The following is a 15,586-nucleotide window of genomic DNA, read 5'->3' on the forward strand; positions in this document are numbered from 1 at the left end:
TGAGTGTTTAGCCATTGAGAATTTTTAAGTGCTTAGGGATAAACATAATTTCTGATATTCCAACTATCTATAAGTTCACTCTTTTCTCAGAGTAAAATCATTAGAATTCAACTGTAATATTTGTTTTATGGGGACAGTAACTTAGATCTCGCTCTAGTTTTTTTTTTTATTTTATAAATTTGATGATAGTGTTACAGATTTAGTTATATGAAGTTGGCAGTATTTGTCATTTGACCAAAACCAGTAATTTCATACAGTTTGAAATACATCACATGTTAATTATATCAGAACTGATGCAGCTGTAATCTTTTTTTGTTTAAGATTTATTTATTTTTATTGGAAAGTCAGATATACAGAGAGAAGGAGAGACAGAGAGGAAAATCTTCCGTCCCAGTATTCATTCCCCAAGCAGCCGCAATGGCTGGAGCTGCGCCAATCCGAAGCCGGGAGCCAGGAGCCTCCTTCAGATTTCCCATGTGGGTGCAGGGTCCCAAGGCTTTGGACCACCCTCTGCTGCTTTCCCAGGCCACAAGCAGGGAGCTTAATGGGAAGTAGAGCGGCTGGGACATTTCCTACCCAAGTGGTCCTTAATCTAAGTCTTTTATGAGGGTGGCAGGCACCCAGTTGTTTGACCATCACTGCTGCCTCCCAGGGAGCTGGAGTCAGGAGCTGGAGGTAGGAGTGGAGCCTGTGTGCTCCAGCATAGATAAGGACATCTCAAGCAGCATCTTGGGTACTAGGCTAATTTCCCACCCCGGAGTTCTTGGGTTTTAAAGTAGCTTTGGGAATAGAAGTCTTGAATGGCACAACAGTGAGATAAAACTTTCAGTCCTGATTACTTGCTGATGCCTTAATATGACGACCTTGGATTTACCTTTCTGCACTTATCTCTGGAAACTTACTAAGGAAAGTAATAACTGAGTGTTAACTATGAGAATAGGCAGTATTGTTTATGGTTAAAAGTGGGGCCTGGCAGCATGGCCTAGTGGCTAAAGTCCTCGCCTTAAATGCGCCAGGATCCCATATGGGCGCCAGTTCTAATCCTGGCAGCTCCACTGTCCATCCAGCTCCCTGCTTGTGGCCTCAGAAAGCAGTCGAGGACGGCCCAAAGCTTTGGGATTCCGCACCTGTGTGGGAGATGTGGAGGAGGTTCCTGGTTCCTGGCTCCTGATTGGCACAGCACCAGCTGTTGCGGTCACTTGGGGAGTGAATCATTGGACGGAAGATCTTCCTCTCTATCTCTCCTCCTCTCTGTATATCTGACTTTGTAATAAAAATAAATGAATCTTAAAAAAAAGTGACTGCTTACTGGTCAAGTGGACTGGACCAGGATGACCATGTAAGTGCTATAAACACCCAATGGAAAATATGGGCTTTGCGATTCTCTGAGTGTTCCTCTTTTTTTTTTTTTTAAGATTTATTTTATTTTCACTTTATTTTTATTTTATTTTATTCCCATAGCTGGATGTGAAATGAAACAGCCACAACAGGAACCGGCACCCATTTGGGATCCTGGCGGGCACAAGGCAAGGAGTTAGGCACTAGGCTATTGCGCCAGGCCCACAAGTTAATTTTGTATGGCTTGTGAATTATTTTGTAAACACCTAAATGGCCTTTGGCAGAAAAAAGTTCCCCCCCCTGCTATAGAGGATGCCTACATTTCTCACCTTGTGGTTGCTGTATTCAAGGCCACAATCAATAGTGTGTGTGTCGTGTCAAATCTCTCTCAGTACAACCTTTTTTTTTTTTTTTAGATTTATTCGTCTGTATTGGAAATTAAGATTTACAGGGAAAAGGCGAGCAAGAGAGAAAGATCTTCCATCTACTGATTCACTCCCCAAATGGCCACAGTAGTTGAAGCTGAGCTGAGCTGAGCTGATCTGAAGCCAGGAGCCAGGAGCTTCTTACCAGTCTCTTGTGGTAGGTACAGGGTCCCAAGGCTTTGGGCTATCTACTGCTCTCCCAGGCCATAAGCAGGGAGCTGGATGGGAGGTGGAGCCACTGGGACATGAATTGGTGCCCTTAGGGATGCCAGTTGAGTCAACACACTGGCCCCTCCAACCTCTATTTCTTTAACCAAATTTCCTAAGCTTCAGTTACACGCCTGTCTTCCTCTTAAAGGCCACTTGTTTGGTGGTGGTGTAGTGATGTCAGGTTAATCCTCTACTGGCATCCCATATAGGCATTGGTTCAAGTCATTGCTGCTCCAGTTCTGGTCTGTCTGCTTATGGCCTGGGAAAGCAATGGAAAGCAATTTCTTGGGTCCCTGCAGTCATGAGGGAGACCTGAAGAAGCTCCTGTCTCCTGGCTTCGGATTGACTTGTCTCTGTCCATTACAGCCATTTGGGGAGTGAACCAGCAGATGGAAGATCTTTCTCTCTCTCTCCTTCTCTTCATAAATCTGATCTGCTTTTCCAATAAAAGTGGAATAAATAAATGTTAAAGAAAGTATTTGTCAAACTTATTAGACTTGTAGGCTTTTTACATAGTTTTGTGTGATTAAGGAAATAAAATAGGCTGAAAGTTGGAATTCGATTAGAAAAAAAAGCAAATTAAATAAGACTCAGGTAGGAGAGACAGATGCTGGTAGTGCTGGTGTGGCTAAGAAAAGTCAGTGAGTGAGTCTAGCCTGTGCAAGGAGTCGGATCAGTAGTATGAGGAGTCCTGGACTGCTAAGGGGATGGTAAGCAAAGTAGTTATTCACTGGAAAGTCATTTCGAATTTGTTTTTAAATTTTAGTGAGGATCAGGGAAAGTGACACTGGTTTACGATTTTATAAGTTTTTAAAAATTTATTTGAAAGGCAGAGTCACATAGAAGGAGAGACAGAGTGATCTTGCACGATTGACTTACTCCACAGATGGTCATCGTGGCTAGGGATTGGCCAGAGGGAAGTCAGGAAGTTGCCATTTGACTTCATGGTTGAGATGTCCACAGGCCACATTGGCGTGCTTGCAGTTGGCTCTGGTTCCTGACTACAGCTTCCCTAATGCAGACCCTGGGAGGCAGCAGTTTTGACTCAGGTCATTGGGTCCCTGCCTGTTGGGGGCACTGACAATTTCCTGCCCTGTGATTGGCCCTTTGCGCTGATTGGTGTGCCTTGGTGCTGATTGGACAGGTTTGACATATAAGCCAGGGCTTGGCGGGGGAGGGGCTTCAGCGTAATGGAATTAACAGTCATAACGGTTCACAACGGTAGATCGGAATAAAGCGCCTCGGAGACTCTCAAGTGTTGGGTGATTTCTTCCGCGGGACGGGAGGACCCTCGATACCTGCCACCCACATGGAGAATGGAATGGAGTTGTTGGCTCCCAGGCTTGAGCTCAGCACAGACCCAACTGTTACAAGCATTTGAGGGCTGAGGCAGCAGATGAGAGCTCTATGTGTGTTTGTATCATTCTGTCTCTGCCTTTCACATAAAAAGAATAAAGGCCAGTGCTATGGCTCATTTGGCTAATTCTTCACCTCCAAGCATCAGTATTCCAAGGGCACTGACTTGTGCCCTAGCTGCTCCACTTCCCATCCAGCTCCCTGCTTGTGGCCTAGAAAGCAGTCAAGGACAGCCCAAAGCCTTGGGACCCTGCACCCACATGGGAGACCCAGAAGCTCTTGGCTCCTGGTTTCTGATCGGCTCATCTTTGGCCACTGTGGTCACTTGGAGAGAAGAGCTTTCTCTGTGTCTCTCTTCTCTCTGTAAATCTGCCTTTCCAAGAAAAATATAACAATTTATAAAAATCTATTATGCCATTGATAGGAAGCTTCTGTTTCTCCTGTTGCTGTCAGTACTTCATTGTCACATCAGATGTGAGGTGTTCTCTCGCTTAGTCGATTCATTTTACTGGTGGTTATCAGTCGGGTGTCCTGTAACTCAGATCTGACATTGTTGTCCACCTGGAATCACCATCAGATCCTGCAAGTAGAGACCTCTCAGTTCCACAGGACTGTTCCACACCACCCACCTGCTGGTTCTGAAGTGGCTGGTCCCTTTTGGCTACACAAGGGATGGGCCCATAACCCCCTCTTCAGGCTTAATGATTTACTGGAACCTCTCACAGAACTCAGGAAAAGAACTCAGAAAGGTTTACCTACTAGATTACTACTGCAAAAAGATGCGACTCAGGAGCAGCCTTGTGGAAGAGCTGTGTAGGCAAACGTGTCGGAAAAGCAGGCCAGACTTCCACCAGTGCAATCTCTCCAACCTAGCAGCTCTCCAAACCCTATTATAGTGGGCTTTTTTTTTTTTTTTTTAAGATTTATTTGCAAGGCAGAGTTAGAGATGGAGAGTCAGAGATCTTCTATCCATTGGTTCATTCCACAAATGGCCCCAACAACATGGGCTGGGCCAGGCTAAAGCCACAAATCTCTCCCAGATCTCCCACTTGGGTGTAGGAGTCCAATCACTTGATCCATTGCTTTCCTGGGGACATTAGTGGAAGGCTGGATCAGCAATGGAGCAGCTGGGACTCCAGCGGAGCTGGAGTGCAGAGGATTAGTGTGCCACGCTACAGTAGCGGCCCGTACGCATCTTTGTAAATATACCTAAAAAACACGGGACTGTAAGCAGTAAAGTGAATTGATTTTATGGTATGTGAAGTATGTCAATTAAAAAAAAATTGGCAAAACACTCTCTGTCATCAGTATTATTTTCGGCATGGCTTCTGCAAGTGCCTACCGTCCCATCATCTTTTCCAGCATCCCTTTCTAACCTTGAAGAATGATGCGTAGTTTTTGAATTCCCGAGTTTAGGTAGTTAGCTGCCAGAGAAGTTACCGGAAACGTTGCTTACAACCCTCAATTTCCGGGAAAGAGCTTAGACAAAATTGGTAACCAAGGAAACGGAACGCGTTCCTGTCAAAATGGCCGTCGAGGTCGTCCCAGGATGTGATGTCACGCGTAGCGTCAGCTTCCGCTTCCGCCTGCCGGTTCTGTGGAGGCTGTCCGCCGCACGTGTGTTCGTGTTTGGCTCGGCTGTGGTGGCGATGGACCCTCTGGATCGGATTGTGTGAGTACGCGAGGCGCTGGCCCCGGGGCCCGTCGGTGACCGGGGCGGAGGAGACCTCCGGGGGCCGCGGTCGTAGGCTAGCGTCCTGAGGCCGGGAGAGGGGGCTCGAGCGGGACGGAGAGCGCGCCCCTCTGCGTCGGACGCTGCCGGGCGCTGTCCCGGGCGGACTCCGTGCTGCTGCCCTTTCAGGCTTTCCCGAGTTCAGTGTCTTCTGTGAGAGGGGCGGCGGGTGGAGCTAACGCGGGAAGTTTGTCTTTGCCTTCCAATCTGAGGGCTTCAGTAAATTCGGAAAATGTGTTAAGCCTCTGTACATCGTGGCTTCTGTTTGGTATGGGCTTCTCGCAGTTTGCTCAGATTAACGTGGGTGTTTCTTAGTCGTTAACTTAGCAGTGCTTTCACACGTGCTGTATTGTGGGGAATACAAAAGTGTAAGCTTGTTTACTAATTGGACAAACGGCTAATGAAACGTCAGGTGCAGTTGCTGATTAATAAGAAGTAACAGACCTCATGAAATATGCAAAATAACGAAGCACTTTTTGCCATATTAGCACATATGTGTAGCAGTATCCTCTTAACAGGTGGGTGGGGGGCTGGAGCTGTGGTGTAGAGAGTTGAGCTGCTTGCTGTGTCTGTCTTACTGATATCCCAGTGGAGGTTGGTGTCCCAGCTGCTCCAGTTCCAGTCCAGTTCCCTGCTGATGCACCTGGGAAAGCAGCAGAGGATAGCCCAAATTGGATCACGGTGCTTGTAAGAGCCTCTGTTCTGGCCTACTGTCCTTCATTTTTTAATTAAGAAAAAAAAAAAAAAACAGAAGAGAATGCTGGAATGTCAAAATGGAAACTTTTACGAACTAATAACACACTTAAATAAACTTATTTGAAGGACAGTGACAGGAGTGAGAAGGAGTGGGGTTGAGGGAGATGTGTCTGCTGATTTACTCGCCAACTGGCTGTGGCAGCCAGGATTGAGCCAGGGCTAAAACTAGGAGCCAGGAATTCTGCTGAGGTGTCCCCCCAGGATGGCAGGAACCCAAGTTGTTCAGCCATTGTCAGCTGCCTCCCAGACACATTGACAGGACGCTGGATGTAAATCACAGTAGCTGGGACTTGAACTAGCGCTCCTTCATGGGGTGCTGGTACCCCCAAAAGAGGTGTACCTTGCTGTGTCACAGGACTCAATCCAAACAGTACACATACTTACCAGCAATAATGAAGTGCCTTTGACTAATAGTTCCCTAAGGAGTGTTTAATGGTGAAGTCCTAACCAACAAATATGGTGTTTAATGTCCATTGATTTTTTTTAATACATTTGTACATTAGTCATAGTTTTTCAATATGAGGAAAATGTTTAAATGGTTTTGCATTCTTTTCTGAACAGAAAACCCAAGACAAAAAGGGCCAAGAGATTCCTTGAGAAGAGAGAACCGAAGCTTAATGAAAATGTTAAAAATGCCATGCTGATTAAAGGGGGAAATGCAAATGCGACAGTAACACAAGTCCTTAAAGACATGGTATGTGTTTATTTTGAATTTATTTTTAGTTTTTCATTTTTGTGTTTATTCGAGAGGCAGATGGAGTGAGAAGCGGGGAAAGAGCTCCCATCCTGGCTTACTCCGCCGGTGACTGCAGTGGCCATGGTGAGGCAGGCTGAAGCCAGTGGCTGGCTGGAAACTCAAGCCAAACGTCCCTTGTAGGTGGCAGGAACCCAGTTATTTGAACTGTCACCTGTGCCTTGCAGGATCTGCAGTAGCCAGAAATTGTGAATCACGAGCTGGAACTGGGTGCTGACCCTGGTACCTTAATGTGGGAAGCAGATATCCCCACTGGCATCGTAACATCCACCCTCTACTTACAGTTAAATGGTATTGAAATTGCTTTAGAAAGTAATGATACTGAGTTGCTGCTGGGGAATATGTTGGTCTTCATGGCTTCCCTGAGCTATTAGCCTTAGAAAAGCTAAAGTTACAGATTATTTGCCTGACCCAAGGTACTTGCTAGTGACTTGCCTTAAAGCAGCCAGTTCCTTAGGTACGAGCCTGAACTAATTTCCATTATTGGAATTTAGTTTGCGAACATTTTAGGAAGGTATCTAATTTGTAAAGTGGCATAACTGCATGTAATTATGTAGTTATACATTCAGCAATGCCAGTTACTGTGCTAGGTTATGGGAGTTATTAGTTATAGAGGACACGGTCCCTGTCTGCTCAGGCAGAGGGCCAGACAGGAACAGAATTGTGGCCTGTGGTGCTGTCATGGTTGGTGGGCACTAATGGGCTGAATACTGTAGCACCTACTCTTTGTCAGATTGCTTGAAGGACCAGATCACTGTTTTGCCTAGGCTCCTTTTCTTCTCTCTCTCTTTTTTTTTTCCCCCCTATTTATTTATTTATTTGAAAGCACAGTTACAGCAAAGGAAAAGCAGAGGGAGAATCACTCTGCAAGTGGCCACAACACCTGGGACTGGGCCAGGCCAAAAACAGGAGCCAGGAACAATATCCAAATCTCCTCAATGGCAGGGGCCAGAGTCCTTGGGTCATTTGTTGCTTTCTCAGGTCATTGTCAGCAAGCTAGATCAGAAAGTGGATCAGCTGGGACTCAAACTGGTGCCCTGATGTGGGATGCCAGAGTTGTGGTCGATGATTCAATGTGCTGTGCCACAATGCTGGTCCCAACAAGGTAGTTTGTAATGTGAAAAAAAAGTTAAGCATTGCAAGTGCTGGGCTAGAGGCATGCATTCAGTGCTATGGGAGACAGTTAAAACCACATTGCAGGGGTCCCCCACACAAGGAGGGCTTTGGAAGGGGTTTGGAACAAGAAGTGGAAGAGGAGCCTCTGTAAAGCTGAGGAAGGAGCTTGTGCCCGAGGGGGTGTCTGGGAGCATAAGCATTTGGAGAGCAGCATACAGGACTGGCCGAAGGGGAGTGGGTTAGATGAAGTGAGAGGAGGAGGCAGGAATGACATAATAAGGGGAATAATAAGAAACTCAAGCCATTGCAAGGTTTCAGTTGAGGGATCTGATCGGTGCTTCTAGTTGGCATGGTTAGAGAGGACTGAGAGTGAAGAAGCAGCAGAGCTATTGCTGTCATCAGGGTGAAGCAAGCTGGAGTCTGGTGCTGGCTGAGAGAAGACTAAGATGGTCAGAGAGAAAACAAGTTGGAGGTAGAAGAGCTTGGGTGTTAGCAGGAAGTATGACTTCCCAGATTCCTGGCCTCAGAGCCTCGTGGTCAGTGATGCCAATTGGAGAATGTGTCAGGTGAAGCAGGCTTGATGAGAAAGGGGATAACATTCAGTCTGGAACATTAGATTAATGAAGGCAAGCTCTGTACTTTTCTCCCTCTATAACTAGTTCAGTGTAAGGACAGAGTAGGTCAGTAAGTGTGATATAAATGAGTGAAAGGCATAGTAGGTGTAATTATTTGGTAAGTTGAGTGTTTAAACTTCAGTGCAGCTCTTACCTTTGAGTTGAATCAGCAAGGTAGTTATGTACACTTAAACTTGACTAAACTCTCTCCATGCTTACTAATTGCGATTGTTCAGCTCTCTAAATGCTTAATGTATGCTCCTGCTTTCTGAAAGTGTTTGAATGTTGTGTTTAATGGGGTACTGCCCTTCTTTATTCCCAGCACATATTTGAATAAGCTCTAAGGTGCTGGTGTTGTGGTGCCTTAGGTTAAGCCACTGCCTCTGATGCTGGCATTCTGTATTGGATAACTGATTCCAACTCTTCTCAGTTGCTCCATTTCTGTTCCAGCTCCCTGTTAATGGGTCTGAAAAAGTAGCAGAAGATGGTTCAGTGCGTAGTTACCTGCCAATCATGTGAGAGACCTGGATGGAGTGGCAGGCTCTTGGCTTTGCCCTGGCCCTGGCTGTTGCACGTGCTCTCTCTCCCTCTTGCTCACTCTCTCCTGTAACTGCCTTTCAAATAAATAAATAAATCTTTTTTTTTTTTAATAAGCTCTAAGAGCAGCATGTGACTACGTGCTATTATAGTAGTTAACATTCATAATGATCGGTCTGAGTGGTTAAGAAAAGGTCATGTTTACTACTTTGAGACAGGGAAGTATTTAGTGGAGTCCTCAAACGTTTTATTGCTTAAAAAGGAAGTATTGAAAGTTGAATTGCCCTGTGTAGAAGCTGAAGTGACCGAGTCCCTGCCTGTCTCGGTGGGATTCCTGTGTTGAGTTTCTGGCTCCCCATTTCAAACCAGCAGCATCCCCTGCCAGTGCAGGGGTTTGGAGAGTGAACTGGCATGTGTGAGTTCTGTTTGTCTCTGTCCTTCTTTCTGTTTGTCTCCATCTTCTTGCTTCTCAGGTAAATACAAATGTAGGAAGATGAGAATTTAGTATCAGGATTTTCACATCAGCTTAGCTCCAGCTGTTGTGCTATTTGGTGAGTGAACTGGTGGATGGAAGATCTTACTCTCTTGTCTCTCCTTCCCTCTGTATTTTTGCCTTTCTAATAAAATAAGTAAGTCTTAAAAAAAAATACAATAGGGGTGTGGGGTGTGGGTATACCCAACCGGCATCTTACCTGGCAGCTGAATACCCCTTAGGCTGTGTTTAAACTCTTGCAAGGATTGTGGTTGTCACTCAACAGTTTCTGAGTTCTCATATCTCTAGGCAATGTAACTTCAACTATGCTAGCCTTTCTTACTACAGTTTATGTATTTTTTTTGTTTTCTTCTGTTCTTCTATCTACTCTCAAATAGTTTTCCTGGAGAGAATGGATTAGGTAAAGTTAAAGAAATGGAAGGAACCGTCTAAGTTGCACAGACTGTTGGAAGTGCTCAGAAACTTTTAATTCAGAAAATCTAGGCTAGGAATATTAAACTTACCAGTTATTTGAAATCATCAGAAGGGAGCTGAGCAGGAGACAGAAGGATTCAGGGACCAATATTAAGCTTGTGGAATATGTGTTGGGATGCTTTGCTTTTATCTCTGCTTTTCCGAATGTTTTGTTTTGAAAACTATTCTTTATGTTTTACAGTATGCACTGAAAAAGCCATATGGAGTGCTGTATAAGAAGTAAGTCATGAGTTCTTTTACTTGATTTTAAATTATTTTGTTATGAAAGAGACCACCATTTTGAAAAGTTTGCAGAAATTTTGTTACAGAAAGACATAGTTCTTTCCATGAAGCTGCTTTGTTTTCTCGTTTGTGTTGGATGTTTGTGAATACTTATAACATATGCATTTTATTGTGAAAAAACTGTCACTTTACAGGAAAGTTGCAAAAACTTGAGCTCCTGTATACCCTTCACCCATCAACTTCTCATGTTATACCATGGATATGTGGTACAGTGATCAAAATTAAGAAATTAGCATTGGTGCCATGTTAACTAAATTACGGATTTGCTTGGTTTCTTCAATTTCCCTTCACACTAATGTAATAACCTTTTGCTGTCTCAGTTAGTTTGTTGTGGGCTAAGGAGTTGATTAACATTTGTTAAGCTTGGCTCCTGCAGGATATGGGCTTGGAGGCTAGTGGCACCTGGTCTGTCAGACTCATTAGCATCCGATTGTTCTGCTAGAGGCTTGGGGAAAAAGTATATATGACTGAATAAAAGGGAGGCCAGAGAGAGATCTCTTCCACCACTACTGGTCTCCTGTCGGTGTTTGATTCACTGATCCTCGCCGTGTCCATGTTACTGGCTCAGCTGGCCGGAACCTTAGTTGTCCTTTTTCGTAGGCCTCTCCAGCTTGTGATGGTTAAGTCTTTGTCTTTCATGACCTTGGCACTTTTGATGTTGGTTCTGTCAGTAAATTATCCCTCCGTTTGGGCTTGTCTCAAGTTTTCTCATGACTACATTGAGTTTATGCCTTTTGCCAAGAATGTCACAAAATTCTCAGTGCTTCTCAGTAAATCATGCCAGAGGCTGCAAAGGGTGTCAGTGTGTGTTCCGATCATGGCGTTAACCCTTCTCATCTGCTGGGTTTCTTCACCACAGTTAAATCATCTTTCCCTTCGTGGTTAGTGAGTATTTGGAGGAGGTGGTTGGACATGGCGCACGGATTGTACAGAGCAGTCATCTGCTGTGCCTAGCGATTGTTTCCAAGATACCTGTGGATACCAAATCTGAGGACACTCAATTACTTAGAAAAAAAAATGTAGTGTTTGCATGTAGCCTATTTGCATGCTCTAACAAGCTTTAGATAATTTCCAGGTTACTTATAATATCCAATACAGTGTAAAGATATGTAAATGACTTGTACGTACCATGTAGGTAATAAAAAGAATTATGTCAGGGCAGTTGCTGTCGTAGCTGCCATTTGGAACACCTGCATTCCGTAACAGAGTGCTGGTGCAAGGCCCAGCTGTTCCTCTTCCTGTCCTGCTAGTGTGCCTGGGAAGGCAGTAGGTGGTGACCCAAGGACTTGGGTCCCTGCTGCTCACAGAGGAGACTCGATGAAGATTCGGTTGTAGCAATTGTTGGCATTTTGCAAATGAGCCAAGCAGGAGGAGGCCTGGTAATCGTCTGGGTCTCCCGCTTTGAAGAGACCCCGTCCAGGTGCACCTTAGCGGGAAGCTGGGATTGGAAGCAGAGCTGGGACTCAAACCCAGGCCCTCCCAATTTGGGCTGTAGATGCCTCAGGCAGTGTTTTAACTGCTGCAACAAATGCCCATTCTAAAAATATATTTTTGGATCCGTGGCTGGTGGAGTCTGTTAGTGTGGAATTTGCAAAGATGTAGGGCTAACTGTATCCTTTTTTCCTTGTTTGCAACAGTGTTTACTGTAGTGATCTTCTGTAACCCTCATTCCCTTTTATAGAAATTACAATTCTGAAGGAAAAATCTGCTCCTTCTCTACCTGTTTAGATTGCTTCCATCAGTGTAAACTTAGATATTATGTATTTCTGGGTTATAATTCAGTGATAGCATTTGTTCAGATTGCTCTGTCTGGTTGTAGTGTAGTCCATTGTCATCTAGCAGAGTGATCCTTTAAGGAGAATTTAAATCTGATCATATCATTCTCCTGCCAAAATCTGACCTTTGTTTCCTGTTACTTTGCTAGTGTCTGATTTGTATACTTTGCTTTGACACTCATATGTGACCCTGTCCAGTCTGGGCCTGGTCTGTATCTGAACTTGTGACTGGCATCATACCCTTTGCCCAGTGAATTCCAGTGACACTGCTGCCTTTCAGTTTTTTGAAAAGCATGAACTATATGTAGCTTAGAATTGTTCTATCTGCTTCCCTTTTAGAATAACTTTAACCTCAAATTTATAAAAATGTTAGCAATCAAGGTTTGGGTCTGGTGTAGTAGCCTAGAGGCTAAATTCCTTGCCTTGCACACACCAGGATCCCATTTGGACACTGGTTCTAGTCCCATCAGCCCCCACTTCCCATCCAGCCCCAGGTGACTCATCTGATGGAAGGTCTTCCTCTCTGTCTCTCTTCCTCTCTATGTGTCTTACTTTCTAATAAAAATCTCAAAAAAATAAAAACAAAAACAGAAAACTCAAGGTTCAGTTTAAGTAGTAATTCATCTTTTCACTTTGACTTACTAGAGTGTTTTTATTGTAATAATTACTTTATTGGGGTTTTTGACTTCTTTCTTTTTTTGCTCTTTTTTTTTTTAAGATTTATTTTATTAAAAAGTCAGATATACAGGGAGCAGGAGAGACAGAGAGGAGGAACTTCCGTCCGATGATTCACTCCCCAGGTGAGCGCAATGGCCGGTGCTGTGCCGATCCGAAGCTGGGAGCCAGGAACTTCTTCCAGGTCTCCCACATGGGTGCAGGGTCCCAGAGCTTTTGGCTGTCCTTGACTGTTTTCTGAGGCCACAAGCAGGGAGCTGGATGGGTAGTGGAGCTGCCGGGATTAGAACTGGTGCCCATGTGGGATCCCGGTGCGTTCAAAGCAAGGACTTTAGCCGCTAGGCCATGCCGCCAGGCCCCATTTTTTGTTCTTTTTTTATTTTACTGTTGACTTAATTCTTTAAGAGGCAATTACAGAGGGAGAAAACAAGACAGAAATCTTCCATTCACGAGTTGTTCACTCCCCCAAAAGACTGCACATAGCAGGGGCTGGGCCAGGCCAGAGCCATGAGCCTAGGGCATTGTTGCCGTCTCCCGTGTAGGTGGCAGGGACCCAAGGACTTGGGCCATCTTCCATTACCTTCCCAGGCCATCTGGGAGTTGTATGGGAAGCGGAGCAACTGGGACTTGAACCTGCGCCATTGTAAGATGCCAGCATTGCAAGTGTCAACTTAGCCTACTATGCCACAATGCTGTCATTCTCCCCCTCCCCCCCTTTTTTTTTGTTTGAGACAGAACCAGTGAGTCCCATTCACTGGTTCACTCGCCAAATGCCTGCAGTGTCCTTGGCTTGAGTCTTGGACTGCCCAGGCTGGGACCCCACGTGACTGGCAGAGATCCAAGTGCCTGGCCTGTCACCTGCTACAGAGTCTGCACCAACAGGAAGACTGCCCCGCAGCAGGTGTTTCAGCAAGCTTCATAACTGCTAGGTTTTTTATGCAACCCACTGTTTTGTTTGTTTCGCTTTGCTTTGTTTTAAGATTTATTTGTTTTATTGGGAAGGTAAATTTACAGAGAGAAAGCGAGATAAGGAGAAAGATTTTCCATGCTCTGGTTCACTGCCCGAATTGCCACCATGGCGGTAGCTGGGCCAATCTGAAGCCAGGAGCCAGGAGCTTCTTCTAAGTCTCCCATGTGGGTGCAGGGTCCCAAGGTTTTGGGCTATCCTTAGCTGCTTTCCTCAGGCCACAAGCAGGGAGCTGGAAGGTAAGTGGGGCTCCTGGGACTTGAACCAGTGCCGATCTGGGTTCCCGGCACTTGTAGATGGAGGATTAGTTAATTGAACCATTGTGCTGGCCCCACAGCCCACTCTTTGTAATTACTTATTTTTCCACAATAATATAAGCTGTGTGAAAGCAAGTGTCTCATCTTGTTTGACACAGTGGTATAGTACCTCTAACTCCTGTTACAGTGTATGGCGTGTGACAGGAGCTAAATAAATATCAGCATACATAAATATCCTTCCAGTTTATAAATGTAATAATTGAATATAAAATTATCTCTAATATCTTAATTGAATTTACGTATCTAGATTATTGAAATCATGAACACTTTTTTAATATTCTTAGGAAAAATATTACAAGACCATTTGAGGACCAGACATCATTGGTAAGTTTAGGAATCTTTCTGATATAAGGGAGCATGAAAATGATTACTCAAAATAATTCCTGCTGTACTCCAATTTATGATTTGTGATTTTTTTAAAGATTTGTTTATTTTTATTGGAAAGGTGAATATATAGAGGAGAGAGGAAATCTTTCGTCCGATGGTTCACTCCCCAAGTGGCTGCAACACTGGAGTTGAACCAGTCCGAAGCCAGGATCCAGGAACTTCTTCCAGGTCTCCCATGTAGGTTCAGGGTCCCAAGGCCTTGGGCTGTCCTTGACTGCTTTCCCAGGCCACATGCAGGGAAGCTGGATGGGAAGCAAGGCCACTGGGATTACAACCGGTGCCCATATGGGATCCCAGAGCATGCAAGGCGAGGACTTAACCACTATGCCATCGTGCCGGGCTCGATTTGTGATTTTTTAAATTAGGTTTCATCCTGTGTGAGAGAATTTTCATGTGACATGTAGGAAAAATTAAGCCTTCTTTCAAAAAAACCAAAACAAAAAAACATACCTCACTAATAATAGTGATGTTTGCAAAGATATTTATTGAATGCTTAAAAATTGCATTCCTGAGCCTGGTGCAGTAGACTAGCAGCTAAATTCCTCGCCTCATATGCGTTAGGATCCCAGATGGGCACTGCTTTTAATCCTGGTGACCCCACTTCCTATCCAGCTCCCTGCTGTGGACTGGAAAAGCAGTGGAGGATGGCCCAAGGCCTTGGGACCCAGATGGGAGAACTGGAAAAGACTCCATGCTCCTGGCTTTGGATCTGCTCAGCTCTGGCCTTTGCGTTCGCTTGGGGAGTGACTCGAGGGAAGATCTTTTTCTCTGTCTCTCCTCCTCTCTGTATATCCAACTTTCCAATAAAAGGGAACAAAGGTTGGGCCTAGCCCTATAGCCTAGCGGCTGAAGTCTTTGCCTCAAATGTGCTGGGATCCCATATGGGTGCTGATTCTAATCCTGGCAGCCCCGCTTCCCATCCAGTTCCCTGCATGCATCTAGGGAAAGCAGTTGAGGACGGCCCGAAGCTTTGGAACTGTGTACTTGCATGGGAGACCTGGAAGAGGCTCTGGGCTCTGGGCTCCTGGCTTCAGATTGGCTCAACTCCAACCACTGCGGCTGCTTGGGGAGTGAAGATCTTCCTCTGTGTCTCTTCTGCTCTGTGTATATCCAAATTTCCAATACAAAGAAATATTTTTAAAAAATTGAGTTCCCTTTTAAAAAAGTGCATAATCAATGGTGAAAAGACAGCTTGTTGGAGCCCTTTTAGGTAAAACTTCATGGGTAAGGGATGTTCTCTAGTTGTGTATCTTGGTTAGTTGTTTTTTAGTTTTCATTTTTAAAAAAGTTTTATTTATTTGAAAGACAGAAGGACAGCATGGGAGGGAGGGAGCACTTTTTCCTTTGCTAATCCACTCTTCAAATGTCTGCAGCATCC

At 44.8% G+C, this 15,586-nt stretch overlaps 1 protein-coding gene across 2 annotated transcripts in view; it reads left to right on the forward strand.

The window, feature by feature from the left end:
• Positions 1 to 4,897: 4,897 nt before the first annotated feature.
• The window catches only part of RPF2 (ribosome production factor 2 homolog), a 34,947-nt gene continuing 24,258 nt past the window's right edge, over positions 4,898 to 15,586 (forward strand). The window contains exons 1-4 of one of the 2 annotated variants that reach the window (XM_040983893.1): positions 4,898 to 5,001; positions 6,379 to 6,511; positions 9,987 to 10,024; positions 14,106 to 14,145. In XM_040983893.1, coding sequence (XP_040839827.1) covers positions 4,979 to 5,001; positions 6,379 to 6,511; positions 9,987 to 10,024; positions 14,106 to 14,145 — 234 coding nt within the window. In that variant the 5' untranslated portion in view covers positions 4,898 to 4,978. Of the gene's footprint in view, positions 5,002 to 5,637; positions 5,656 to 6,378; positions 6,512 to 9,986; positions 10,025 to 14,105; positions 14,146 to 15,586 lie in introns of those variants that run through there. The other variant, XM_040983894.1, reaches the window with a different exon arrangement.

This window comes from Ochotona curzoniae, unplaced genomic scaffold (assembly GCF_017591425.1).
Source record: "Ochotona curzoniae isolate NIBS_2020 unplaced genomic scaffold, NIBS_Ocur_1.0 contig_3819, whole genome shotgun sequence".
NCBI lineage: Eukaryota > Metazoa > Chordata > Mammalia > Lagomorpha > Ochotonidae > Ochotona > Ochotona curzoniae.